Source organism: Brienomyrus brachyistius, chromosome 2 (assembly GCF_023856365.1).
Source record: "Brienomyrus brachyistius isolate T26 chromosome 2, BBRACH_0.4, whole genome shotgun sequence".
Classification (NCBI taxonomy): domain Eukaryota; kingdom Metazoa; phylum Chordata; class Actinopteri; order Osteoglossiformes; family Mormyridae; genus Brienomyrus; species Brienomyrus brachyistius.
In genome coordinates, this window is record NC_064534.1 from 1071057 (window position 1) to 1098770 (window position 27714).

At 47.7% G+C, this 27714-nt stretch overlaps 4 protein-coding genes across 7 annotated transcripts; 3 read left to right on the forward strand and 1 right to left on the reverse strand.

Moving 5' to 3' along the window:
- The first annotated feature begins 229 nt into the window (after positions 1-229).
- Positions 230-4431, forward strand: mlec (malectin). Its single transcript, XM_048984775.1, has 5 exons — positions 230-978; positions 1802-1980; positions 2948-3124; positions 3360-3417; positions 4077-4431. Exons 1-5 carry the CDS (start codon positions 777-779, stop codon positions 4322-4324), a joined length of 864 nt encoding a protein of 287 aa, XP_048840732.1. The 5' UTR covers positions 230-776; the 3' UTR covers positions 4325-4431.
- Positions 4432-7803: 3372 nt separating this feature from the next.
- Positions 7804-15422, forward strand: unc119.1 (unc-119 homolog 1). 2 transcript variants are annotated; one of them, XM_048984778.1, is made up of 5 exons: positions 7804-8180; positions 8632-8745; positions 8834-8942; positions 9306-9478; positions 9974-11301. In XM_048984778.1, exons 1-5 carry the CDS (start codon positions 7949-7951, stop codon positions 9976-9978), a joined length of 633 nt encoding a protein of 210 aa, XP_048840735.1. In that variant the 5' UTR covers positions 7804-7948; the 3' UTR covers positions 9979-11301. The 2 variants fall into 2 exon arrangements, with proteins under 2 accessions (XP_048840735.1, XP_048840734.1); XM_048984777.1 differs by lacking the exon at positions 9974-11301 and adding an exon at positions 11308-15422 and having other exon boundaries at positions 7826-8180.
- Positions 15423-16043: 621 nt separating this feature from the next.
- On the forward strand, positions 16044-19962 carry c2h12orf43 (chromosome 2 C12orf43 homolog). The gene is made up of 6 exons (XM_048984776.1): positions 16044-16197; positions 16720-16750; positions 16851-16949; positions 18554-18630; positions 18935-19016; positions 19443-19962. The coding sequence occupies exons 1-6, from the start codon at positions 16071-16073 to the stop codon at positions 19834-19836; spliced, it is 810 nt and encodes a 269-aa protein (XP_048840733.1). The 5' UTR covers positions 16044-16070; the 3' UTR covers positions 19837-19962.
- A 2-nt stretch (positions 19963-19964) lies between these two features.
- hnf1a (HNF1 homeobox a) lies at positions 19965-25790 on the reverse strand. Of its 3 annotated transcripts, none has more exons than XM_048984772.1 (10): positions 25145-25790; positions 23254-23453; positions 22842-23067; positions 22396-22598; positions 22159-22286; positions 21667-21808; positions 21222-21410; positions 21007-21113; positions 20599-20680; positions 19965-20378 (listed from the first exon to the last, which is right to left on the reverse strand). In XM_048984772.1, exons 1-10 carry the CDS (start codon positions 25447-25449, stop codon positions 20248-20250), a joined length of 1713 nt encoding a protein of 570 aa, XP_048840729.1. In that variant the 5' UTR covers positions 25450-25790; the 3' UTR covers positions 19965-20247. The 3 variants fall into 3 exon arrangements, with proteins under 3 accessions (XP_048840729.1, XP_048840728.1, XP_048840731.1); XM_048984771.1 differs by having other exon boundaries at positions 20998-21113; positions 25145-25788; XM_048984774.1 differs by having other exon boundaries at positions 20998-21113; positions 22842-23022; positions 25145-25786.
- Between the last annotated feature and the right edge of the window lie 1924 nt (positions 25791-27714).

Consider the following 27714-nt stretch of genomic DNA (forward strand, 5'->3'; position numbering starts at 1 on the left):
GCACTTGCTTTCCGCATTCTGCCAACTGAACGCCGTATCTCAACCAAACTATCACTCGACTCTACCGTGTCCGCTGTCGGCGGCGTTTCGGCCGTGTGGTGACGTCAGAGTCGGTGGTCTGTGATCGGTGGCTCGTTAATGTCGCTCTGTGATTCGCTAGAAACCTGAATGGTGTGCGATGTGTCACGAGAAAAAAAGCACGTTACGGTGCGCGTCAGGCCCGGGCTGCTATGTGATTGGCCAGCTGAGATGTCGCTCTACTTCCTCCTAAAACAGCATGTTTGACTGCTCAACTCTCCCTTTCTGAACCTGATCCGACTCCACAAGCTATTGCACGGCCCTTAATGGGAATAAGCAGTAATATTAAAAGTAGAGACAGTGATATAGAGGAAACTATACGCTCTGTGTAGCATCGCAGGAATAAGCACGTGGAAGCCGACAGGAAAGCACGTGAATCTGAACATTTGAAGTATTAGAGAATCAGTGCAGTTTAGACGGCGAGCGGGTGGCAGCTGCTGGTTTCACTGACAGGGTAGGAGGAAGTGGCTTAGACAGGTAGACGCGCACTTCGGCTGGAGCAGCGCCGTGTGTCCGAGGAACGCCGGCTGGCCGGCTGCTGCCACCTTAAAGAGCCCGGCAGTGAAAGTGACCCGCGCCGCTGCGTGTCTTTCTGCAGGTCTGTTAACCGAGCATCCAGCTTGGGCTCTCCGCTGGCTGCCCCGTCGCCTCCCCAGCCGAAGGGTGTATGCTTGAGAGTGACCCGGCTGCTGAGGGCTATGCGGCGCGTCACGTTGCTCTGGGCTCTCGGGCTTCTGTCGGCCTCGCTGTCGCTGCTGGCCCAGCTGAGCCAGGCGGACGGCGGGGGCCCGAGTCTGGCCGAGAGGGTCATCTGGGCGGTGAACGCCGGCGGCGAGGCGCACACGGATGTGCACGGCGTGCATTTCAGGAAGGACCCGCTGGAGGGGAAGCTTGGCAAAGGTAAGGGGGCGAGACTCTCGGCTATCAGGAGCTGGTCTGCTCTCACGTTGACATTTTCTCCCGTTAACCATGGTGCCTTTGAAGCCACACGCCAGGTGCCCCGCTTCAGCCTATCGGAAGTTCACTTTCTCATTCATTAACTGCTGCTCCTGGCTTATGCCTTTTTAATGTGTAAATGCACCGGTTTGTTTGAAGGAGCAGTTTATCGAGAAACCGTGTACAGAGCTGTCCGATTACACCCTGCATGACCAGTGTTTCGAGTTATCAGGGCCGGTTGGACGAATGCAGACAGTATTTCATCACGTTGGGGGGGGGGGCTTCAGGCAGCCCCCAGGGAATATTCATCTCCTGCGATCGGTTAGCACGTGATGCTCCGCAGGCCTTAGGCTTTTTAAAGGGAGAATGGCCTGAATACGCCACCACGGCAGCTTCCCCAAAGCCGCGGCCTCCACTCCCATTCAGCTGCGCTAACTTTCTGTAGCAGACGTTTTTATCCAAATCCACATAATGTTTCTGAGAGGCCAACCAGCCTTGCTGAAGGAAGCCCAGGCATTCGAACCAGCAACCTTGTGATCAAAGGGTCAGCACCCTGAGGCACTGAGCCATGCATTGTACCCATTCAGACTTTAGTGTCGCCACCGGAAGGCGGGGGCGTGTCCTGGCCAAGGGCAGCTGGATGTCTTGTCTTTCACGGCTGAATGAGCGAGGACTGCTTTGTTTTCCGTGTGACACCAACAATATGCTCATTGTATTTTAAAGGAGCTCGTAAGTACAGACAGGTGAGTGTGCCACATGTGTCTCACTCAGCTCTGCCCCTCCTCAGCCTCTGACTACGGCATGCGACTGCCCATCCTGCGCTCCACCCCCGAGGACCAAGTCCTCTACCAGACAGAGCGGTACAGCGAGGACACGTTCGGCTACGAGGTGCCCATTCGCGACGAGGGCGACTACATCCTGGTGCTGAAGTTCGCTGAGGTGTACTTTGCCCAGTCCCAGCAGAAGGTCCGTCCCACCCCCCAGTTCCAGCCCCTGGGTGTTATCAAAAGATCACTGGAGATACTGACATCTGAATTACAGGACTGAGAATTTGAGAAAGTGGGATGCCGGTTTTGGCATATTACTTAATTTAATGAAAAAGTATGTGTATTATTAAGCAGCAAGAATGTGGATAAGTTTGTGATGCAGTTTATCAGTTATTGTATCTGGCTTAAAGCTGTTGGAGTAGAATTGCTTGTAGCCAAATTACCCAAGACTTTAAATGGGGGCTGTCTTTATTAAATAAAAGGGTGCAACGTGTGCTGTGGGGGGTTGAGCCTCTGTGTCTGATCAGAAGGCTGCTGGTTTGAGCCCAGCCTCTGCAGAATAGTCACATGTCTGTGGGCCCTTGAACAAGACCCTTAATCCCCCCCCCCAACTCCCTAGGCACCCAAGTGTCTGTGTGACAGAGCAAGATGGGGTAGGCAGGCAAAGTTATCTTCATTAATAATAATAATTGAAACGTTGAGAATATTTTATAAAAATCCAAAATATATCCTGCATTTTGGACTATTTTTGAAGACAAAATGCACACATAGGAATTTCCTGAGTGACTGTATTTCAGGAATAGGGCGCCCTGATCCCATAATGCCGCAATCCAGCACATTTTCTATCCTACCCCATCTCTGATAAAGCACACCTGACCTCAGGCAGATACTAGCTCATCAGGTAGGATGGAAAACCTGCTGGATTGCGGCACTCCAGGATCAGGACTGCCTAGCCTGGTCTATTTCATATTCACAGAATGAGCAGACAAAGCTTAAGGGAGCCTCTTGCTGTACCAAGTTCCTCAGCTGGCTAGTAGTAGTTATGATCGTGTCTCTCAAACGCCTCCTGAATAGGCGCCCATGCAGTTCGTGGCCCTTGGCGCTAACAGGCCGATCGCTGGCAAACTGTGGGCCCCCCATGACACCTCCCTCCCTCCCCCTCGCAGGTTTTCGACATAAGACTCAACGGGCACATGGTGGTTAAAGATCTGGACATCTTCGACCGCGTGGGCCACAGCACGGCCCACGACGAGTTTGTGTCTTTCTCCATCCGGCGGGGCAAGCTGAGTGTACGGGACGAGGTGTCCACCTTCAACGGCAAGCTGACCGTGGAGTTCGTGAAGGTGGGGGATGCCGGGGCTCCCTCGTGGCGTCTTACTGCCCGATGATGTCGGCAGTGAAGCGTGTCTCCGTGCTTCTGTCTGCTCTTTGGTTTCTTGTCCTCTCGGAGCGGGCGCACCTGGGGCTTTTGCACCTGTATTCATTGCTGGGAGCCTTTTTTAAGGCGCCTGGTGCAGTTTGGCTAAAGTGTGACGCTGCGTTGCTGTGAGTTTGAAGCCATCGCCTGTGTGTTTGCAGGGTTACTATGACAACCCCAAGATCTGCGCGCTCTACGTGATGAAGGGGACGCTGGAAGGTGAGTGAGGAGGCAGAGTCGCTGGTGTTGCTGCTCCCTCTGGGGGCCTCTGCGGAGGAGGTGCTGCTGCTGCTCCCTCTGGGGGCCTCTGCGGAGGAGGTGCTGCTGCTGCTCCCTCTGGGGGCCTCTGCGGAGGAGGTGCTGCTGCTGCTCCCTCTGGGGGCCTCTGCGGAGGAGGTGCTGCTGCTGCTCCCTCTGGGGGCCTCTGTGGAGGAGGTGCTGCTGTCTTGTGCCTTTCCAGGATCTCCACTGAAATGATTTATCTTCCTCCTCTGACCCCTGACTCTGCTGGCCCCTGAACCAGGCCCCTCCCCTGCTGTATCTCCCATTCTTAGTGTGACTGTTAAGCTGTAGTGACCAGCTAGTTGGCTGCTCAGAATCCTGTAATAACCCTTCATCCCCCCACCCCCGGCCCGTTGCCCTCCTCTGCCCTGTATTTTTTCTTATTTAATCTGTAATCCCATCTCTTCCTTTCCCCTTTTTAATCTCTCTCTATCCTTTCTTTCCTCCTTTCTCTCCTTACATTCATACCACCTGTCATTAACTGCTGCCTTATCTCTACCTTCTTTTTCTGTTTCACTCTTCCCTCTTTCTTCACCACCTTTCCTCCCTTTGTCCCTCTCTCCCTCCGTCCTCTTGTTCTCTCTCATGCTTCTCAGATGTACCTAAGCTCCAGCCTCACCCTGGACTGGAGAAGCGTGAAGAGGAGGAGGAAGAGGAGGAGGACGAGCGAGAGACTGAGGAGGACGTGGGTAAGCGGGGCCCCTCTGCGGTCCCCAAGGACCGGGTCCGCTCGGGGCCCCGGACGCCCAATCCGTACGCGGCCGACAACAGCAGCCTCATGTTCCCCATCTTGGTGGCGTTTGGAGTCTTCATCCCTACCCTCTTCTGCCTTTGCCGGCTCTGATGGAGCACGTGGGGGCCCTGGGGGGGGGCACTGGGCACACGGCAGAAGACGGGGAACGGACTGAGACAAAACGACAGGTGTGCAGACCCAGGAGACGCCAGCAGGGATGGGGGGGTGGGCTTGGGGTGGGGGGTGGAGATCTGTGGAGGCAGCAGGGGCAGCAGCAGAAGGGGATTCCCAAAGAACCACACCGGAGGGGGGGTGGTGGCGTTGTCAGTGAACCAGTGACCACAGAGCACATTGAGGGGGGAGAGCAAGAGAAAGAGAGTGTGTGTGTGTGTGTGCGTGTGTGTGTGTGTGTTCGTGCGTATGCAGGAATTTCTGTGCAATTCATGACAAGCCAAGCGGCCTCTCATTGGCCCCTCAGAAGCTTGGAGTGAAAAAAAACGGCTTTATTTCTCACCAGCTTTAGTTTGCTGAGGTTTATATTGGGGAAATGGCGACTAGGCGGACATTTAGGCGAAGGGGAATGAGGCCTGGGGCTGGGGACAGGAATTGATGTCACTTTTAGATGTTTTATTCATGCCTGACTTTACCAGTTTAAGCATTGACGTTTCTGCTGGACACAGCTTTGTGAAGGCAGGTGTGTTTTTGGGTGTGAAATGTCCTGCTTTATTAATCGAAAGCTGTGTCTGCAGCATCCACATAGACAGCAGGGGGGCGATCAGAGTGCAGTCTGCAGGAGATGGGAGAAGTGCCACCGCTGGTGTGTGTTTTCCCTTGGATTATAGGCCCTGTTGTTTGGGGTCGACCGTGATGAGTGCTGCCAAAACAGCAGTCTGCCCCCTGACCCCCCACCCTGCTGTACTTCGGAGAGGAGGGAAAGGCTGTCGTGCTCCTTATTTTATATGAACAGGAATTCTGTATGAGATGCTCGCCTGAGACTCACACGTTCCTTCCTGGACATGTTTACATTAAGTGTGGCCACATGACCCATTGCGCTGTTTCTTTGTAACCAGCTAACTTGTAGTATTGGTGATCTCATTATCCTGGAGCGAGAGGCTGCTGACGTCCTGAACCTAATAAACATTGAATCAGCTGTATGAGGGTGTCAGGCGGCCGGGTGTCAGGCGGCCGGGTGTCAGGCGGCCGGGTGTCAGGCGGCCGGGTGTCAGGCGGCCTGCCTTCCTGGGTCTGCTTTGTATTCATTAGCCTGGCTGCTGCTTAGGGAGGAAGTGTTTGGTTGGTGGAATCAGAGGTACAGAACCCGCTGTGCTTATTGTAAAGGAGAGGTGTGATGATTCGTTCAGCTGTATTCCGTCGTTCTCCAGGTCCCCTCCCTGGGCCTGCTGGCTTCTCCCTTCATGATCTGTGGGTTTAAGTTGACTCAGACTGCCCTGTATGGGGTAATGCAGTACCCATGACCTGTAATCCCTGATGTCATGCTTCCTTGATGTAGTCCCCCCCCCCCCCCCCCCCCCCCCCCCGCCCCCAATCAGCCAAACAGCCTGCAGACAGCACATCTCTGTCTTGTATTTAGGATGCAGGATGCCCCTACAGTCAGATGATGAGGTGATGCTGCAGTGGTTAGTCGTTCTTTTGGGCTGCAGTGCACCACATTCTCAATGAAGTTATGCTGGGCGACAGATTTCACAAGCTGAACTGTCCAGTCAATTAGCTGTACTTGTACAGTAGAACCATCAATACCTCTACACTCAACTTGGCATGAAACGTAGCGTGGTAAACGTTCAGTTAAGACTAAAGCTCTCCATTTTCTTGCAGTAGCTTTCAGAGGGGGCTGCAGCTGTTGCTTAGGTTGCTGGCTAAGGAATTGTCAGTTGAATATTTTCTTGCTCTCTCAGGTTGTCACTTGTCCCTCACTAATACTCCCATCTCTGCTGCCACCGTTCCTGTTCGTTTTGGTTGCAGTCAGCTTTGTTCTCATATCAGCACTGCTCTTCCTTGGGTCTCCTCGTGCCATTGTACTTACATCGTCTTTGATTTGCCTTAATTGGTTCAGTGTAGATTGATTTAAACCAGCAGCCTTGCGTTTAGGTCAGTGACCCTGAGCTGTGTGTTTGTCCCGTGGGAAATGAGTGTGTGTCTTTGTCTGAGTGATAGACCTGAGTAATGGCCTCGCATCCATTTCTGTACTGGGGTACGGTGGAAACGTAGCCCTCGAAGGGCGTAAATCATCTCTGCTCTGCTTCAGGGCTTGTCATCTGTCTTGCTTAAGAAAGTCATCGCCATTGATCCATCAGATCTTGGTAACTTTTGACTAGTTATTTATACCATGTTAGTTATTTATGCTCCTGAAGTGTGTAAACTTGGTGAAGGGAGAGAGATTTGGACCTATCTTTTCAGGGCAGAGTAGATATGAATTACAAAAACAATCAGAAATCAATCAGAAGCACCTTTTTAATCTTTATTTAAAATTGACAAAATAAAAACCTGCACCAAAGTTAGAAGCTTTTCTGTTTTGGCAAATAAAATTGTGTGTGTGTGTGTGTGTGTGTGTGTGAGAGAGTGTGTGTGTGTGTGTACACACGTATGGTACAGAGTCACACTCGTTTTAGTGTGCCAAAACTATTTTCTTCTTTAGATTTTTTTATGACAGGTTTATTTTTGTTGGAGGTGAAGGGAGTGAAGTGAAATGGAAAGTGTAATACAACTGTGCCGTCTTAGGGCTGTGTAATGGGGGTTAGGGTTAGTTTTTGGCTTTTTTTGTATTGTATAACTTAAAGTGCAGGCTGCGTAACATTGGTAATTGAACAGCAAGGTAGCTCCCTCAGGACATACTTTGGTTTTACTTTTTACAAAGATTTTTATTTTTGGGGTGTGAATTTTTGCACTGTCTGGTGTTAATTTTAAAGAGCAATCTGTGTGTATGTATAATTTGTTTTGATTTCATATTGCCTTGATTTTGAATACATGCCAACATGCTTTACCGTCCTCTGATGTCATTTACTGTGCTTATATGGTTTGTGCAGATGCTTGATTTTCCTTTCAGTTCATATCATTGTTTTTAAGGAAGGTGCGGTTTTCATCCTCATATACATTCCTTATTTCCAAATCAGCTGTTAACATCTTTAATTCCCTTTACCTGCACAAGAACATAAACGGTACATGTCTTGTGTTCTCTTGCATTATCTGTCCACTTTGGAGGATTGAATGAGATTTGCGTGAATGACAGGTTACACGTGGATGTCTTCCCCATAAACTCAAACACTGAGTCACACTGAAACATGCGCACACACACCCTCTGCTCTTGTCAAGCTGCATACAAGTTGGGAATTGCTGCCTGGTGTGACTTCACTGTTTCTTTTTAAATAAATGTGCTATTTTATCTAACGTTTTGTGTTGTGCTGATGTTTTATTGTATACACTGCTCGCCTGACCGTGTGCTCCTTAACTCGGTTTCACTGGTGATCTTTCGCTAAGTGTGGCGCTCTCTCCACGGGCTGTCGCCTTACAGATCCCAGTGGCATCATGACATAAAACAAGGTAATCATTTGGCGGGAGGAGGGAAAATAAACAGCACGCGCGTGCCCGTGACCATGGCAACCGCGGAGCGTGTGCTGCCAATCGCGAGCGCTTCTCTCCGGCGTAGTTTCACCATAGAGACGTGACGCCATCTTGAAGCGAGCGGCATCGCGTCCATGAATCTGAGCGGACGGCGGAGCTATGAGCGAACGCAAACCTCGCACGGAAACGTCTGCCAGCGCCCATGGGCCCGACGCTGAGCCGGGGTCCGCTGCGGGCGGCAGAGAGCGCAGACCCGGGGGAGGCGTCATGAAGAGGCTGAAGCCGCGGCGAAGTCAGCCGGAGAGGCGGCCCGTTACGGAGGACGAGCTGAGGGGGCTGGGGCGAGACATCACTCCGGACGAAGTTCTGGGTCTGCGCTCCGTCACCCGCGGTAGGCGCATGAGGAAAGAGAAACCACTGTTTGCCGACCCCGAGGTCCTGGAAGTTAAGTTGGGGGCCGGGTCCCCGGACGCTGGTTGGCAGGTGGGGTTGTCGGGCTGGGGGCTCCGGACAGCCGAACTCGGGCTGGCCAAAACCTGAGCCGAAATGTGCGGAACTTGCAGAGGGCGCGGGGCTCTTTCCTTTGTCAGTGAGCTGTTGGCGTTTCGGACAGCATAATGGAGGAAAGACGCGCAGAGCGTTTGCTGGGGCACATGAGGGCATACGCCTCAGCGGACAAAGGCGAAGGGAGTCTGCCTGCGAGATAAGGGATCAAGCTTGGCAGACACGCTTCACAAACAGGCTACCTATATTATGTATTTAAATAATTAATATTCCGTAAATATGCAGTGCAGCTGAAGTCCTGGTGAATCTGTAACCTGACGCCCTGTGTCTTCTTGCAGATTACCTCTGTAAACCTGAGGACAATGTGTTTAATATCGATTTCACACGTTTCAAGATAAGAGACATGGAGACCGGGACGGTGCTCTTTGAGATAGCCAAACCACCGAACAGCGGTATGTCCGACTGTGCCTGCTGCCCTTTGCCGTGGGTAGTCGTACCTGGACGAGGTCCGCCTTGATGTGTTCCCTTGATGCACCACAGATCCACTGGAGGAGGAGGATATGAACGGGGGATCCGATTCCAACGCGGGACGCTTCGTCCGATACCAGTTCACTGCTGCCTTCTTGAGACTGCGCACTGTGGGTGCCACGTGAGTTTGGAACGCAACAAACTATTGCTATCTTCCTCATCCTCATCGCTGCAGTGCGTGCCTAGCAGTTTTGTTCAAAGCAACCATATAAAACTTATTTGGAAAGGAGAGTCTTTCTGCAGGTCATTTTCTAGACCCTGCCCTGGCACCTTCCTGGCGTAAATCTGTGTTCTGGGAGGCTTTTGCAACCGATCTTTCCTTAGATTCACTTATTTCACCGTTTACTCTCCTGGCTGCCAGGGTGTTGTTGATATTCGTGGTATTACTCTTACTATATTTTGATGAGCAGTAGTATGATCCCTAGTTCATCTTCAGCACTTGTTCGGTAGTTCTCTTTTTAGCCTCTCCATCTGTCTGTTGTAGGGTTGAGTTCACTGTGGGAGATCGGCCCATCAGCGGCTTCCGCATGATCGAGAGGCACTACTTCAGAGACCAGCTTCTCAAGAGCTTCGACTTCGACTTCGGCTTCTGTATCCCCAACAGCCGGAACAGCTGCGAGCACATCTACGAGTTCCCGCAGCTCCCAGACGAGCTCAGTGAGTGCCTTTTCCCGCACGTTCCTCCGTCTGCCCTACGTTTAGGGTAATAGCTCCCAGGTGGGCCTCGCTGCTCTGTGGCTTATGCTGCCGCTGTGCTCGTTAATCTTGCTGATAGGTCTCCCATGGTGATGACACTATCATTCAGAGGTCATTGGACAAGGACTCAGAGTTAATCATTTTAGCATATTTAGAAATTTGGGTTTATAAAATGTCATTGGTGATTGTCAAGAGCAGAGGGTCTGTGTGCATGTTTGAGTGTGATACAAATGATAAAAAAAAGTTTGATTCAGTCTTTAGATGAATTTTCTTTAGCATCAGAAGCAGCAGGATTGTGTTGAGGCTGATGAAAAGCACTGCAGGGGGAATCTTCTGTAATGTCGTGCTATCTGTTGTGCAAGTTGCAGCATCTCATGCACATAACCAACGTGTTTGATTCTGAGAAATTACAGGAATGGGCCATATCTTATCTCATATGTTGCTTTCTTCCTCTAGAATGACAAGAATCCACTATCTAGCCTGATTCTAGGTCTACAGTTTTCACTCTTTAAATAAGAGCTATCAAAAATCTTGTGTTTCCGATATAGTGTACATGTTCACCATAAGATCTATTTTGCTAAGCTGAAACACTTCTAAGTATACCACTGGAACGAATAAGTGTAAGATATGTGGAACCAGACTTTGTACATTTTTAAATATATTTGCATTTGCAAAAATATGCAAATATGTCTTCTAATAGACCCAATAAAAATTCACTAATAGGAGATGTTATAAATGAAGTATGTGTGTGCGTGAGTGACTGTCAGGAGATAAGCTATTTTTTATAGATGCCCTATGCTGCCTGGGATAGGCTCCGACCCCCCCCCCCCCCCCCATTACCCTGACCAGAATAAGTGTTTACAACCTAGATGGATGGAAATAGCTCAGATAAACACTTTATTCTGTTATTTCTGATAATAGATGCTGTGGAAGACTGGTGCCATCACTTCTATATTCTATATTGTGTGCAAAATGTCTTGTTTTGTTTTTTTGCCTACAGGAAAAACAGCACTGCAAGTTATCGATGTTCTGGGTTGGTGGGTGTGGGATGTGCCTTTTTTTTTATAGAAGAAGCCATAAGTCTAGGTGGATTAAACATATAGGAGGAGAAAGGTGCTGGTCTGTCATTCAGCTCAGTATTTCCTGTATTTTGTGAAAAGCATTACATCATCTAATTGCTCAGCAGAAGTGTTGATTAACCCAACCTACCGGAAAATTACTCGCTGTGAATTACTCCTGGAAAGAAAGCAGCTGTCTGAATAGAAGACAGTTTTTGTGAAGGAGTGTAGCGGGCCTTCTGCTGAGTGTGAATACTGGTCTAAGGTGAAGCATTTTTAACAGCAATGCTACGTGCTGGGTTCCCTCAGGATATTATATAGACAGCAGCACTCAGACTTAACGCAGTAAGCAGTGTCGTGCAAATCTGCTCTGCAGACCCACCCGAAGGCAGCTATCTGACAGGTAGTGAAACTAGCACTGGGCTTGTTTCTCTCGCCAAGCCTGTATGTAGAGATTATTAGTGCAGTGGGCTGTTAACATTCCTTTAATCAGGAGCTAATTGTTATTCGTAAAATTAGGAATTTCTGCTAGTTAAATAATGAGGTCAGCAAGTGGCACAATCTTTTAACGTCATAGTGACGTTTGCCGGAAGGGATGTTGTAGATACTGAGATTTCATGCAGGCCCCTAGCAGCAGGCATGTGACACTGCTTCGAGGACTCAAGGACTCGAGGACCGTTGTATGTCATTTGCTGATAAAACTACAGCATGATCCTCTCTGCCTGTCTGCAGTTCGTCAGATGGTGGAGAACCCTTACGAGACCAGGTCAGACAGCTTCTATTTCGTGGACAACAAGCTCATCATGCACAACAAGGCGGACTACGCTTATAACGGTGGGCAGTAGCTGGCAGCGCGGCCCCTCGGCGCGCGCCACTGCGTTCCATCAGCCCTGAGCCTCCCCCTCCCCCCCCAATATGCCTTATAACTCCCAGTAAGGCTTCAGCCTTCCCATGTCGGTTGGTCATGGTGTCTCTCTCTTTAAATGCATGTTCCTTGTATCCTTGTTGGTTTATACAAACCTACAACTCTATAACTACAAAACTACAGCTCTATAGCTGTCATGGGGAACTTCAGAAGTGTCCCATTGTTGTTTTTCATCCCACATGGCTTAATTTCACTGGGACGCCCACCAGCTGCCTGAAAGGGGCGTTGAGCCTCTTTCATTGTAACCCCATTTACAGTTCATTTTGTTGCTCCTCTGGTTAGATGGTTTGAAGCCAATGGGCAGGGTCCTGCTGGTTCCAGCACCCTCCCGACCAACCTGAGCAGTCACTCAGTAATTATACCGGATGGAAGCTCTCATGACACTCTTCAACGTGAGGGCTGGGCTTCTGCACCAGGCTGCGTACTCAGATGGGGCTCACCGGTTCCAGAACGGGGGGGCATTTATGTTTCTGTCCGAAGCCCTGAGAGTCAGCACATGCTTCATGCTTCAGGTTCACAGTTTACATGGGAATGAACTGACTGAAGGCTGCCCCCTTTTTATTGTTGACATTGCAGTAGCATAGTGCAAAAGCAGCTCCCTGCCGCAGGGATTGGGTCGCGCTGAGTACAGGCAACACATTGTTCTTCAGGAGCGACAGCATGGTCTGCGTACCTCGAGGATCCCCTGCTGCCGCCCCACGTGTCTTAGTGCTGTCACAGACGATCATTCTGATTGAACTGAGATGTCTGTAATTTGGCGATCCTGCATCTTTACAATCTGCAGTTCCATGAAATGGGAATTACCAGGCGAATATACTTCAGCACTCCTTGCTTCCTGTGTCTGATACATTGCTCTCAAGTCTTTTATACTGGTTTTTGTAAGACTCCAATCCTTCCAACAACAGGCGGAAATATTACTGTGGCGACAATAGTGAGATCACTGGGCCGGTCACACCTTTTTATCACCTAATAAGAGCACAATGTCCGTGTCTTTCCTGTCTGCTTATGATGTTAAGAACACAGACTGCTGGTAAATAATATTCCTCTGTGTGCTTTTGTAGGGGGGTGCTTGCCAATTGAGAACTTTTTTAATTAGCCTTTTCAATGGGGGAAACTGTGGTGCTGAAAGAGGATCCAAATGGTCGCCCCCGCTTCAGATGCTGTCAGATTGGTGTATAGATGTTTGTTTCTTGTCTTGGACAGTTAGGTTTTCATAACTGTCACGGACATCCATCATTGTAGGGACTTAACATCTTTCTGACCTGATGCTGTGTATAATTCCTATCACTCTCCATCCATTCATCCATCCATCTCTCAGCCACTAATCTTGCACATGGCCTCTCACTGCACAAAGAAATCCGATTCCAAATAACATAAAAGTTGTCGCCGCAGTTAAAATCACAGACACACACTTTCCACGATCATTGCACTGTGCAGGATGTAGTCGGAGAGCCTCAAGCGTGCTCGTCTTGCTGTGTCATGCACAAGGATCCTTTTGTCATGTCCAACTGTTGGCATCAGTCCTGAGGACATCCGTTTCCATCAAACATACATTTACACACATACATTTGATGTCAAATGCAAGCTGCAGGAAGACACCCAACTGAATTTTAATTAAGCATGAGAACTTTATTAGTCCTTACTTATGGACATGGGAATGTGACCATGGAGCAGTGATGAAAAGGCTAATGAGTTACTTGTTGAGTGACAGAGTACTAGGGCCACAGAATTTCATGACTGATACCCAGCATGCACTGCTGCTGCAGGTCAGTGGGTGGTCTCACTTGCGTGCTTATGCAGAGAGGCTACACTGGCAGGCGCAATAGGGGGCAACCTGCACAAAGCGCAGCACAGCACCTTTCTTGGGTTGGTTAGAAAACACAAGTGTCACTGCTGTGGAAAGCTTAGCCCTGAAAGGGTGAAGCAGGAATCCTGCAGCTAAGCACGCTGGGAATGTGTGGGCCGGCGTCTCGCACCACGTGGGCAGAAGCTGCATTCCGTTTCAGCCAGTCGTGCTAGTTCAGCTTGTCTCTGCATCACCGGGGAAGACCTGTTCATATTTAACACTTAAAAGCTGCAGATGTCTGTGCTTTAAGTTAATATGATCCATTAACTTGTTCTTGTTTGTTTATGCAATGAAACCAAATACAAATCTGACATAAGTACCATTTGGATTTATCTTTTAAATTGTGAATTATTTTGGGTTAGGTCATTTAAAATGGGTTCCTGTGTTCTTAAGTCAAAATAAGTAAGTTAAAGTGCTTAATCATTTAACAAAAACTTATGCTTGTTGAAACACATTGCTGAAGAATCTTTCATGACTCTCAACATTTACAAATGGATTACAAATCAGAAGGTCGCCAGTTCGTACCCAGCTTCGGCACAGCCGTAGGTCCTTCAGCAAGGCCCTTAGCCCCCAGCTCCCTGGGCGCCGCATCAGGTGGCTGCCCTTCACGGGCAGCTTACTCTACAAAGAGCAAGTTGGAAGAGGTGTAAAGACAATTTCCCCACGGGGATCAATAAAGTATCATTAATAATAATATTAATGGGGAGACTGAGCCAGACTGATGGAGATCCAAGCACACAGGACTTTGGAGGTGTCCCTCAGAGCTTGGGCTGGGAAGCCTGGCTGGCCTTTGTATAGACCTGGAATTTCTAATAAAATAAAATCTTGAGATTGTTAAATGCAGTTATGGCTTGCACACAACATGTGTATTTATACCTCAAAAATATTATCAAATCCTTTTATGTGTTTTGGAAGGACCAAATTTCCCACAGCTGAAAACAATAAGCTTTACTACTGGCAAAGATATTACACAGCCAATATTACTACTAGGCTGAAAAAGCAGATTTTATCTGAAGGCTTCACGATTGATCAAGTCAAAGACGTCATTAGTTTGGTTATCAGAAAGTAATACGAAAATAAAACATCGAGTTGTCAGATACAGTGCTCACAGAAAGTCCTGGTCCGCTTGTTTGATTCAGTAAAAACTTGCAAACGTACTTTTATGACAAATATCGCTACTTTATTTGTTTGCAAAAAATGTGAATCATTAGAAACAACCAATCGTTTTAAGCTAAACATTAATTTCAAGTAGTAATAAATTGAAACCCAAATTGTAGTTCTAAATGAGCTGTTCTGAGTTTAAAAGTTAATTGACAATCAGTTTTAATTAGTAACACCTTCACAATAACATAAAACACCAAATTTGTGTTTAGTATCCCTTTGGGAGCCAGTGACCACCACTGCAATTAATATCAAAATGGCAGGAACTTAACAGTCTAAAAACTGACTTAAACTGATATGTTAACTCCATTGACAAGCAATGTCTTTCTTGTGAAACTAATAAATTTGTGCTATTTTTACAGTGTTAAGCAAATGTCCTAAGACTTTCCGTGAACATTGTAGCTAACAATTTATCACAGCCAGGTGATGGTGGAATGCTGTGGTACTGATCTTGAGCAGATGGCTTTATATGAGATGTAAAGTCAATTACAGAACAAGCACCTTATGATGAATGACGTTCGCAAATGTTCTGTGCTTACGCTGCTAATGTTGTTTTGTATTCTTTTTCTCTAAATTGGAATTGTTAGTTATTGAGGACCATTTTATTTGGTTTGTACCGTGACCATCTGGGTTTCAGAGGGAACTAGCTTTTATTAGATCTTCGGGACGTAGATTTTTATCTCAGTAATTGTCATTTTAAGTCTCAGAAGAGGCAGAGTGTTTCACTCGTGTTATCAGGGAACCTGGTAAATTTACCATGTTAGTTGTCTAATGGACAAGTACTGAATTACTATATGAAACAGATTTAAAAAATATCTGTATTTTTGACACTTCGCCTATGGATGGCATTCGTGGATTGTTGACGTTTCTACCAAATGTTACACAAGAAAAATAAATAATGTTTGATTTTCACAATTGTGTCTTGGAGGCGTCTTTATCATAACATACACACTATTATCCCTACTATCTCGAGCCCCACATATGCACCATTGTCACATCTGTGCAAATTACTCTGTATTTTGATACACAGATAAATCACACCAATTATCTATGGTAACGTGTATCTAAAACCACTTGCGTACACATGTACCATGTCTGTGCATTTGAAGACTTAACGAGGGGCCGACGGAACCGACACCAATATACTCGTGTGAGATTAATCTAATGAAACATCATCTTGTCAAATGTATTGGGTTTGAGTCAGAAATAAGCACAAATGAACACAAGAAAAAGAAACAGGCCTACAGTTTTGCCTTCTTTCCAGTCGTGATAGATCTTTGTCCGCTGACTTCTTGCGTCATTTTTGTTTGTCTTCATTTAAATCAACTACATTAAAAGTCCTAATGTTGATCCAACGTCCCCAACCCCTCTTCAGAACTTTTTTTTCGCAATTTTCAGTTTACGTTGCTTTTTTAATAGGCAAGAATAATAGATTTCATAAATTGATCATAAATTTCATATACAAATCTGTCACGTGAATTCTAATTTATTATAATCATTTTGTTTTCAGCGCAAACTCCATTACCCATAATACACCGTAGCTAGACACGTGCTTATTTCAATATGGCAGCTTTCAGGGACCATGTGAGCAGCAGTTCTAGCAGTGAAGATGATAAGGAAATTCAAAGATTAAAAGAGGCTGCATGGAGTTTTACGGAATACAGCGGGTCCCATGACACTATTATACCAGGTAAAAAGTTAAGGTCCACCTATCGTTAAAGCAGAGGTAAGGCAATAAGTAGTCAGCCAAATTAATCAGTGTAGTAGCCATAAGGGATAATATTACTTAAATTGTTCATTATAACTTAGTCTTGAATGTTAGAACAATTTAAATTTCATATGCTAATGCTGACTAGTCTATGTTTCAGTTTTAAATTCTCCGTTAGGGAATGCTTTTTCCTCGATAAACGCTCATAGTGATAGAACATCGTCCACACGTACGTGTGCCTGGTATGCAAACTGCGGGGGGCAGCCGGTCTGTTACCAGGACTCAGCGCCATTTCAGTAGCAGTCTGTTGAAGGTCTGCTTGATGTGTAAAGACCTTGTTTTGTTTGGCTCTCCATCACTCTTGGCGACATTACCATGAGCTGCCGTGATGTTTTTCTGTCACATCTCGATTTTATATTGCTGTTCTTTTATTCACTCTAGTAGCCTATTGATCTATTATTGATCACAAAAATATAGTAACGCAAAATTATACTATTTGTTTAGGTGGAGATTGTAAAGACCAGCCAAGTCGTCGGTAAGTTCCGTTCTAATCGAAACTCGTTTTATACATAATGCATACATGTGAATAATTTTGTAATTCACGTGGTAATTCTGTACTATTTTTTTTTGCCCAGGATTAATGTGTCCCAGCACGAACACGACGGCAATGAACTCCAGACGACCCCTGAATTCCGCACACATGTGGCAAAGAAACTGGGATCCATGCTAGATAGGTGCGTGCTGAGGGCGAAGGAGATAAAGTGTTTGTTTGGCTCCTGGTGGCACTTTAGCTTTATACCTGCAGTAGTATCTGTTCAGGAGTGTTAATAGTGCTTATTGCGCTGGGTGGCATGGTGTTATGCAGCCCTTTTGTTAGCGTTAATAACAGCAGTGCATTTAACACGAAAAAGCTGGAATGTTCCTAACAGAGTTGCTGAAAAGTCCTGAAATCAGAAAGCTGAAAAGTTTTCAAATGCAGAATTTTATTAAATATTGGATAAATAGACATAGTTTATTGGTGATTTTATGCTTACATTTTAAGTGTATAGAGTAATGTCATGTTTTACACAAATGAACTTGGGTAAAATAATAAAACAATTTTAAATAATTTTCAGGGTTGCCAACTCTCACGCATCTGGCAGCCCACGCATCTGGCAGCTCACGCTGTCAGACTCGCGCTCACACGACACTTATATATATATTATTCAAATATATATTATGCAAATATATATTATTCATTATAAACCTAAAATTAGCTACATCAAAAGTGTTGGGGTAGTTTGTAAACCCTACAGACTATTTACAAGGTAATAAAAGTGTTACATACATGTAAATGTATGTGCATGTGTGTAGACTTGTCTCGAGTTGAAAATCTCACTCCAGGCAGCTGACCAGTTAATACACTCAGTGACAAAGGTTAATTGTTAAGCACCCAGACAGCGTAGTGGATATGAAATGAATCTGCATCTGGTGAAAGGTCATTTGACTGTATCGCAATGATTATAATGTCAGATCTGATGGACAAAAGAGCTGGCAGTATGGGTACACTGCTGGTCCCATGTCAGTGGAGTGTGGCACATCCCCCCCCCCCCCCCCCCCCCCCCCCCCCCCCGGCCTGGATACATGGAATCGATACAGTGCAGAGGGAAGTCAGACAGCCGTTGTATTCTCTCCTGCGGCAAGTCGGCCCACAGCTGTTGTGGCACTGGGACTGGGCTGAGCTGATCCCACACATGTTCGATTGGTCATTGATTTGTCACATGGTGATTGGCTCAGTGGGTCTGTCACCTCACACATGCAGGCCTGCCCTCTTCACAACTCGCATGCCCTCATGTCACATGGTGATTGGCTCAGTGGGTCTGTCACCTCACACATGCATGCCTGCCCTCTTCACAACTCGCATGCCCTCATGTCATATGGTGATTGGCTCAGTGGGTCTGTCACCTCACACATGCAGGCCTGCCCTCTTCACAACTCGCATGCCCTCATGTCACATGGTGATTGGCTCAGTGGGTCTGTCACCTCACACATGCAGGCCTGCCCTGTTCACAACTCGCATGCCCTCATGTCACATGGTGATTTTCCACTAAGTCCAGTTTCCTCCCACAATTCATGAAAATGCAGTTAGGATAACTGGCGTCTATGATTTGCCAGCAGTGTGTGATTGGGCGTGTGGGCTTGTGGATGTGTGTGCGATGGACTAGCATCCCGTCAAGTGTGTCCCCAGCCTTATGTCTCCTGGGTGAGACTCCAGGTGACCCTGACTGGGAGAAATGCTTAAAATGTGGATGGTGGATGGACTTCAATTGTCAGTCTTATTCTCCCTTTGTATGACTAGTTACATTTCAGATGGTACCAGTGCAGAATTCCAGAGGACTCCAAGGCTGGACCCTGAGGAAGAGGATGATGATGATGGTAATCGGGGGAATTTAGAATGGGGGGGGGTTAGGATGCAGACTGATTCAGATGAACTCGTAACTCAAGCTGTGGTATCAGTGAGTAAGTTACTGAATGTGGCTTCATGTGACAGTATCTGCTGCACGGTGCTTGTGTATATATGTATGAATATACACACGTATAAGTAGACATACATATGAAATATACTGCTGTGAAAAAGTATTCTAATTTATTCTGATACATTATAATTATTTAACAAAATTATCCAGCAGCCATGTTACCCATGTGGAAAAAATAATAGAATCTTTCCATTCTTCTCCAGGATTCCGGTTGTTCTCCACCTCTGTCCCAGGCGAGGAGAACCTGAAGCCTCTGGCTCTGAGACGCCCTGTTCCCAGCTCCAGGTCAGCATCTCCCCTGCTGCATGCAGGCTGGGTCTGCAGGAGCACGATCAGCTCGCAGGTCCCATACGGACCTTTTGTTATGGGTGTCTGACAGCCAGCCTCCAGGGAGGCGCGTTTTGGAGTGAATGGGGTCCTCTTGGAGCAGCACGGTCAAGTGTTTACGGATGCTGACACCTGAGGGCTCCTGCTCTTGTACCTTTTAGGACAGTGTTCCTGTTTCACTTGAAATGTCTGTTTCTCTGCATTTCTAGAGTCTAATATCCTGAGGCTCTGCAAATTAGATTTGAAAGGAAATAATAATAAGATGTAATACTCTCACTTAGTGGAAGTGGCTTTGGGACACGTGTTAGTGAAACCTTATCCCCAGCTAAACATGGGGCCAGGCGTCACACTTCCTGTTTTTAATCAAACTTCCTCTTCCTGCAGTGACAGCGACAGCGAGATGGAAATACGACTGCGAGAGGCTGTGGTGTCTGCGTTGGACTTCCTGCCCGCTCCGGCCCTTCCCAGCATGCCTCAGCCATCCTCCTCACCCCCCATCCCCACTGAAAATCAGAGTAGGACGAAGAAGAGGAAAAAGAAGAGGAAAGCAAAGAATGGGCGTGAGGCCTTTGTGGAGGAGAGCAGTGTGCACGTCCGAATGGGAATCCATGTGGACAGGGAGGGAGAGGCCCAGACCCACGATCATGGCAGGAACACTGCAGATACACAAGGGGCGCTCAAGGCCGCCTTGAACTCCGAGTCCACACTGCTGCAGGATGAGATCCCAGTGAAGAAAAAGAAAAAGAAGAAAAAGATGAGATCTGAGGTAGAGGGGTGAAGGTGGACCTCCGTCGGCCAGCATGGAGGCAGTGCGGAGAGTCTCTTAAAGACGCTGTGTGGATGGGAGAGAGCAGCCAGACACCGGCTCACGCCGGCATCAGCAATAAAGGATGCGCTCCCACGACGTGTGTGTGATTGCTTTAATTTCCTTTACAAACACTGATCATCTCTACATGTGTTACTGTCGCATTGCAGCTGTGTTAGACAGTGACAGTGGGCTAATGTGGCCATCACATGCTTGCTGGGATGGTAATGTCTGCCACGCAGGGAGAAGTTACTGTGAACTTGGCACTTTGGCATGGCGGTTTGGCCTTAATACTGAGGCTCTCCACTGCCGTCCATTGTCTAGTGTGGTTAGTTGAGCTCCCTCCATCCTGTAATGTGGTTCCACCCTGTTGATACACTGCTGCTATTGTGCGGAAGAAACCATCTCTGTGGGGATATAGGGATCGATGTCTGCCGATGGGGATGTGAGGAGGTGTGGGGTGTGCTCTTCTCCTGGCTGGGAAGTTGGATACAGCTCCAAGCCTCCAGAAGTCACTGCCGAAAGAGTGGAAGACAGAAGCTCATAGGATTTATTCTGGGCTTTGGAAGTTTTAGGGAATGGAGTGTATTTGGAGGTTAGCTGAAATTTCTGCCCTTTCTCATCATGAATTGTGGTCCCGCGGTTCCATCTTTGTCAGCGTGAAGTAGGAAGCAGCCTGTGTGTGTTCCAAGTGTGCTGGTGTGGTATCGCATGTTGGTCACGCATGAACATTACCTGGTGCTGGGGAGTTTGATGCCAGGTGGAGAGAGTCCTGGATTGGGGGGTCTGACTGGTCCTCTGGGTCTGTGGCCAGAATCTGACAGACGGAGTGACACTTTTCTCAAATTATCAAAACATGATGCAAACTCCAGAAACAATCAACAAAGATTTAAAAGTAAGATTCCCATTTTGCTGTCGGGGCATGAGAGGTCTGTCTCCCTCCCGTGCCTGCTGTCACCCGTTTCTGATTGGCTTGCAGACCTTATTGAATTCTGATTTTTGATTGTCTTGTGGCCATTATTTCATCCATGTTCCTGATTGGAACCATTATTTTACCCATTTCTGATTGGCTTGCAGCTGTTATTTCACCCCTGTTTCTGATTGGGTATCTGGTTGTGGTGGGCGGGCCGCTACCTGTCTTACAGCAGTGAGGCTGGTGAGGGTCCCGATGCTGTTGCTGTCGGCGATTACCATAGCCTGCGACAGCAGGCTGGAGGGGGTGTACGAGGACAGCTCAGACTTACTGTACACTGGAAATGCAGCAGGGGAGATGTGTCACTGGTTGGTTTTAATCCCGCTCCTCCCTACACCCCTGCCTTCCCACCTACAGAAATGCCTCTCCATCTTGGCATTCTTACTGTGACATGGGAGCGGTGCCATTGTTGCCATGAAGGAGCTTGGACCCATGTGACTGGGGAACTGCTGCGTGATTGGCTGCTGGTGAGGCGCGTGGAGCTGCTGCTGAAAAGAGATTGGCTGGAGGGTGGTGAAGCCGCCTCCCACGTTGTTAATGACTGGGACAGTCTGAGGCTGAGCTGATGTTAAACCTTTGAACAAGTATGAGGGAGATTTTAGGAATCCTGGTTGGAATGACCACATTGCACTGACATTAACATGCAATAATAGAGTAAATTTAAGCTTGCATGACATAGACATAAAGGGATCTACTTAAATTAATTCAGTTCTTAGTCAAAATGCATGCCAAAACATCTCTGTTATCGACAGCCTATTCAGCTGTTACACGCAGTCAATCACAGCATCAGATCACCATCTGGGAGAGGTCACACCATCAGGGCAGATTACCAATTAGAAGCGAGGGTTCTCCCAGGCTCATGACGCTGGGCAGGGAGGCCATGATCAGGCCCTGTGGGGGGGCAGGGGATGTTGAAAGGCTGTGTAGGGCTGTTAAAGTGCTGACTGGGGGGAGCGGCCCACCCCCTGACACCTGGGGTAGAAAAGGGGGGGTAGAATGTCAGCACATCTTTATGGAAAACTTTTAATTACCAGCTGATTTACAGTTTGACCTCGGAGCTCATTCGTTTACAAGCACCAAGTCAAAATGTTTTTCAAGTAATTTACATTATGATTCATCAGTCTAAAGATTAAATGAAATTAATTCAAATAATTGTACCACAAACAACTATAACTGGACTTAAATGCTTCATCATTCTTCACCCAGAAATGCTTTATAAATCATTTCTCTGTTTTCCCTGCATGTGTCTCTTATCCATTATATAGCATGAAGAAGTGAAAATGAGGAATGAAGCGTCATGAGGCGGTGGCTTGGGGCCTCACTGGTTTGTGATGCGTCTCCAGGAGGGTGTGGCTTGGCTCCAATTGGACAGGGCTGAGCACTGGGCGTGGCCCCGTGCTCCTGTCTCCATGGTGACCCTCACCTGCCACCTGCTGGCTGTATTTCATGTCTTGAAGAAATTGACAAGAGAAAGAAGCAAAATGAGAGGATGTCTGAGAGAGGATGCCGCCTGTGGGTTAACGGAAGCTTCCATGATTACTTCAGTGTCAGTCAGTTACCGTGCGTGGGGCTTGTAGAGAGGGTGTTGGTGGAGGAGCTTGCTGATTGGCTGCTGAATGGCACGTCAAGCGCAAGCTTGTGGCGAAAGGCTTCCTCCTTGCGACGGTTGGCAAACCAGTTATAAACTCGCACTTCTGTCACGAGGTTAGAGCCCAGGCCTGCGAGCTGGGAAGGGGACACGCCTCGCTGCAGACACTCTGCCCTGCGGGTGGAATACTCACCCTCAGAGAGTGCAGAACTAAGACTGACACCGCGGAAAAAAACCAGGGCGTATTAACACTGGAGCAGTGACACTGACACAAAGGGAGACAGAAATGAAGCCTTAAAAACGGGAAACTTTCTCTGGAGCAGGAACATCTAAAGGGTCTCATGAAACACCCCACTTTTATATTTTCCACTCTCTCGCTCCTTTTTTTCAGCCACATCCCTCCATCCTCTCCTTTACCTGTTGCACTCCTCCACCAGCCCCTCCCTCTCCTCCTTGCTGGGGTTCTTCTGCCTCTCGTAGGCCTGGAACAGGATCTGCTGGGACGCAGGCCCCCACTTGAACCTGTTCCTGCGGCCCTTCCTTACATCATCGCCGGGCTCCTCCCCCAGGGAAATCCCCTGGCTGGCCTTGCTGAACTCTGCCGTGCGGAAGGGAAGCGTCCAGCCAATCCTGCTCAGTGTCACTATTGATTTCAGCGAGACTATTATGAACCTTCACTGCATCATTGCCTGTATTATATTTGGCTGAGCTGTTTTTTCAGTCAGTGCTGAAAGTGCCCCCATAGAGCCCCCAGTCACCGCTTTCACATGTGATGTACAAACAGAGAGACAGGCACACAGGCTGAGCATCAGAGTAGCACAGTACTCACGCTGAGTGATCTCCGCCTGCCTCCGCACATACCAGCTGTACAGCGATGCCCTCTTCTGGTTCTTCATGGGAGTGCCCTTGTTCAGGTGCTGGGAGAGGTGTGACTGGTTCAGCCCGGTGGACTCCACCACCTCTCTCTGGGGGAGGTTGTGCTGCTGCATGTAGCTCTTCACCAGCTTGGCTACACGCCATGGATCTTCCCTGTAACATTCATGCGTGACACTGAGTGGCAGGACGGGACTGGGGGGGGCTGCGCTGTTGAGCTCTAGAAGAGGCTACTTAACCTGAAGTGCTTCAGTAAAGTGCTAAAAAGTGTTAAAGAAAAGCCTTTAAACTCTCTATGTTACACTGCATGGATGCTCTCCAGCCTCCGCTGGCTGCAGGGTTTAAATTTACTCATCAGTTACCAAATTATATCTGCGAGACGGTTCCAGTTTAAATGATTTCACACACAAAGACAAAGTCTTATGACCGTGTATGTAAAGAGTATGTAAAATCATGTATTTACCCTTATAAATAAAGGGTGAAATAATGAATCCATCCTTCCTTTCATTCATCTATTCATACTCTCACTCACTTGTTCTTGTCTTTTGAGAATGTATGAAAACCCCAGTGGTTAGTACAAGTTAGACTTTTGGTATGAATACTGTCTTGAAAATTAGCAGACAAATTTATTGACCAAAGTACAAGAGTTAAAACCTCTGCAAAGGCATCACATTGTCACATGTGTGGACTAATTATGACTATAGATCCACTGTGAACTGGCAAACTGCTATAACTTATTAATAACTGTAAGGATCTGGTTTTAACACTACCTAACCCTAACGCTACCTAACCCTAACGCTACCTAACCCTAACGCTACCTAACCCTAACGCTACCTAACTCTAACACTACCATTTCTCTATCTCTGTGCTGCCCGGTTTAGGGATTTTTTTTGGCATTTGAAGAATGTTTGAATCTGAGTGAGAAGGAGAGACTGAGGCAGAGAGAGAGAGTCTTGTTGACACAGAGATAAGGAGGGAGACTGCAGTGCAAAGTCCGGCTTTAAGGGCTCAGTTCTGCTCATAAACAGCAAATAAACATGGACACACCTGATGCACAGACACACACACACCGATTTATACACGTTCACCAGAACACAATCACACAAAACACATTTATTCTTTTACGTTTCGATGTCCCACACTGATGTGCTCGGTGTGACACCCTCATACCTACAGGCTTAAAGGGCAATTCACAGTCAGGCTCAACATTTACGTTCCACATTAAGTGTAACACCTGAACCCCACAAGGTTCCCAGTAAATAGCAGATACTTGTAGCCAGTTTTACGTTACAACTGATTCATAATCAATCTGGCACCACAAAGTGAGTTTGGGAAGCATTAGGCAGAAAAGCCGTTCCTCAACTTTAGTGCTGTAGAGAATCTCTGAGCCACGGAGGGGCGACCTACTCTGTTAATCTTAAGCCATGCGTGTAGCTCATTAATTACTGGACCAGAAATGGCCACAGAATAACTACTGGATGGGTAATTAGTAACCAGAAAAGGAGGAACTCTATCCTTTATATGCACCCCATGGACAGAGGGATCCGGGAGTCGTGGAGAAGAGAGGGAAAGAGAAAAAAGGGGGGGGGGGGGGCAGGCGCCGCAAGATCGGGACAGAAGAGGTATGGAGGACTAGCTCCTGAAGGTCTACATCTCCTCAGACTCAGGCAGGAGGCGGAGAGCGAGCATAAGATGGACTTTTGGAGGTTTTTAGCTTAATATTTAAAAGTCAGAAACGCAGACAAAGACAGGCCTGTGATAAGCAGGAAGCTGTCTTCAGTTCACCCTTCATGAGCTCTGAGCTCAACCTCCACCAGATGAACCTGATCCAGGGTCAGGAGACTTACTGCAGCAGCTGGTCCACCTGGGCGCGTTGTCTGGCCGCCTCCTCCGGGGGCAGTCTCTCCAGCTCCCTGAAGATGGGCGGTAGGAACTCCTCATCCCCCTCCTCGGAGCTCTCCGCACCACCCCTGTCGGCCGAGCCGTCGCCCCCGCCCCCGCCCGCGGCCGCCCTGTCGCGTTCCAGGTCCCCCAGCGCCTGGAGCAGGAGCTCCCGGGACAAGCCGGAGCCCAGCAGGGCCCAGACCAGCTGCTCCTGCAGGGCTGAGAGGCGGCGCGGGGCAGTGGGAGCCCGGCGCTCCTGGCCATCCATCGCTGCTCCTCCCCTGCGCCCCACCCCCACGCCGCTAACGCTGCGGGAAGCAGATGAGCGGCGCACACGCACCCTCTACACGCACTCTACACGCACTTGCTCTCTCACTTGGTGCAAACACGGATCAGAAAGAGAGCCCCCCCCCCGCAGGCGCTGCCCGAGGCTGGCGGCTCTCGCTGCGTAATGCCGACACGACGACGCAGCTCTCTTTGCTCTCCATCTGCTCGTTTTCCCCGCGCCAGCGTAACAGCCCTCGCCTTCCTGCCGCTTCACTCTGCGAGCTGGTTATTTCCCACCCTGCTCTCCTGCTCTGCTAGACGAGTGCCTTGCTCTCTCTTTCTGTCATTGAACTTTGCCCTTGGACAAAGTGCACCGTCTGAGCAGGCCAGTAAAATCAAAATAAATGTCATGCTCCATTTACATGCACACAAACACACACACTTCTGTTAACTAACTAACATTCTTCTTTTTACTGGTTTTAGAATAGTTTGCATGTTTTCAAAAATATTAACTGGATAAAATTTTTGAGGAAAAAACGTACCTCCCATAGGACCCAAACGGCCCTCACTGCCCTCACTGCAGAAACAGAGACAAAGCCAAATATAATAAAATATGGTCAGATATAGGATATAGGCACAGCAGTAGGATACTATAGATGTGAACAGAATCCTTCTGTTGTCACTGCACAGGTACAGGTTCTGTACTCCATGCTATTACTGATATTAAATTAAAGTTGAAAGATAAAAATGGCATTATGTAGTAAATTATGAAAGTTCGATCAAAACCTGTACAGTATGAAAAACCAAATAAATAAACAGTTTTAGCAGATGGTATGGAGAGTAAACAAAATCAGCGGTGCTGACACAATGAGCAAACCAGGGGTAAGCAGCCCTGATCCCAGAGTGCCGGTATCCAGGTTTTCTATGCTGCCTGATGAATTACTATCGCTGTAAGCGGTGTGAAGTGTCCAGCAGCGTGACAGCCATATTCTAATTTGACCATATTGTAATATAACCACATGCTAAACTGGGGCCAGCGCTAGGGCTGGCGCCCCCCCCAATAAATGTAGTATAATTAGTTTAAATAGTGTTCTCGTTCGTTCATTCATTCACATTCATTCATCTTCTGTACCACATCTCCATTACATTTTCATTAAGATCTTACCTTTATACACGATCGCATTTGTTTGCCGCTAATTAATGAAATGGGTTAATAGTGAAAACCACCGACCACAAACACCTGAACAATCTGCGGCGACATGGTGTTACTCCACGCGACCGCTAGATGGAGATCAAGTTATGGGGATTCATTATCCTACAAAATGCCGTCAGAGCCCCCAACAAAAAAAGAGATCAGTAAAGTCTGCGAAGTCCGTAAGTTGGCCAAAAAGTTACTAATTTTATTAAAAAAAAAATGTGCGTGTGTTATGTGTGCTGTGATTGTGACCAGACTAAGTTGGACGGATCGTTAGGAGTCCTCGGGTTGGCACCTCCGGCTGCAGCTATAAGCATGCTGTAGATCAGCATAGTGTCAGTGCAGATTGAAGTCAATGAGAGTGAATTCTGCTACAGCCTTAATAATAATAGACAGAGTGGATTTTTAACCAAACCAGCTTACTGATGATTTATTGCAGCTGTAGACCTACTTAATTTCTACATTTCATTTTAGAATTATTTTGTATTTTTCGGAAATTTTCTTGGTTCTGCAGTCCTATCTGTCTCCATTAATTGACATACATGATTATTTATAATAGGGTTACGAGTTAAGGTCCCAACTGCTTGTAAGTAAAAGATTTAACTTATAACGCTACCTATAATAATGATATCCGTAAGAGTGACAGAAACCCACCCTCCATTGTTGGCAGCCTGAGACCATGCGTGCCCGCTGAAAGTGATACTCTTCCTTCCTGCCTGCGCTGTAGAAAACCTTTTCATTCATTCATCAGGTTCACTCATCTGCTTCTTTCTCTCGTTCCCACACACGCGCGCGCGCATACACACACACACACACACACAGTGCCCTCTCTCTATTTTCCCCATCTCGCTCCATCTTTCCTGCCCCTGCCCTCCGTCTTCCGTGCCAGCCTTTCTCATTCTCCGTCTCCTTCTCTCTCCGCACCCTCCTCCCGGCTGATCTCTCACTTCACTTCCCCACCCCGGACGGCTTTCTTCTCTGCGATCGCTTGGTAATCGGACCTGCGGGGGGCAGCTTGAGTTTCCACGTTCCCAGAGAGCGAGACAATCTCAGGCTCACTGAACCGCCGCC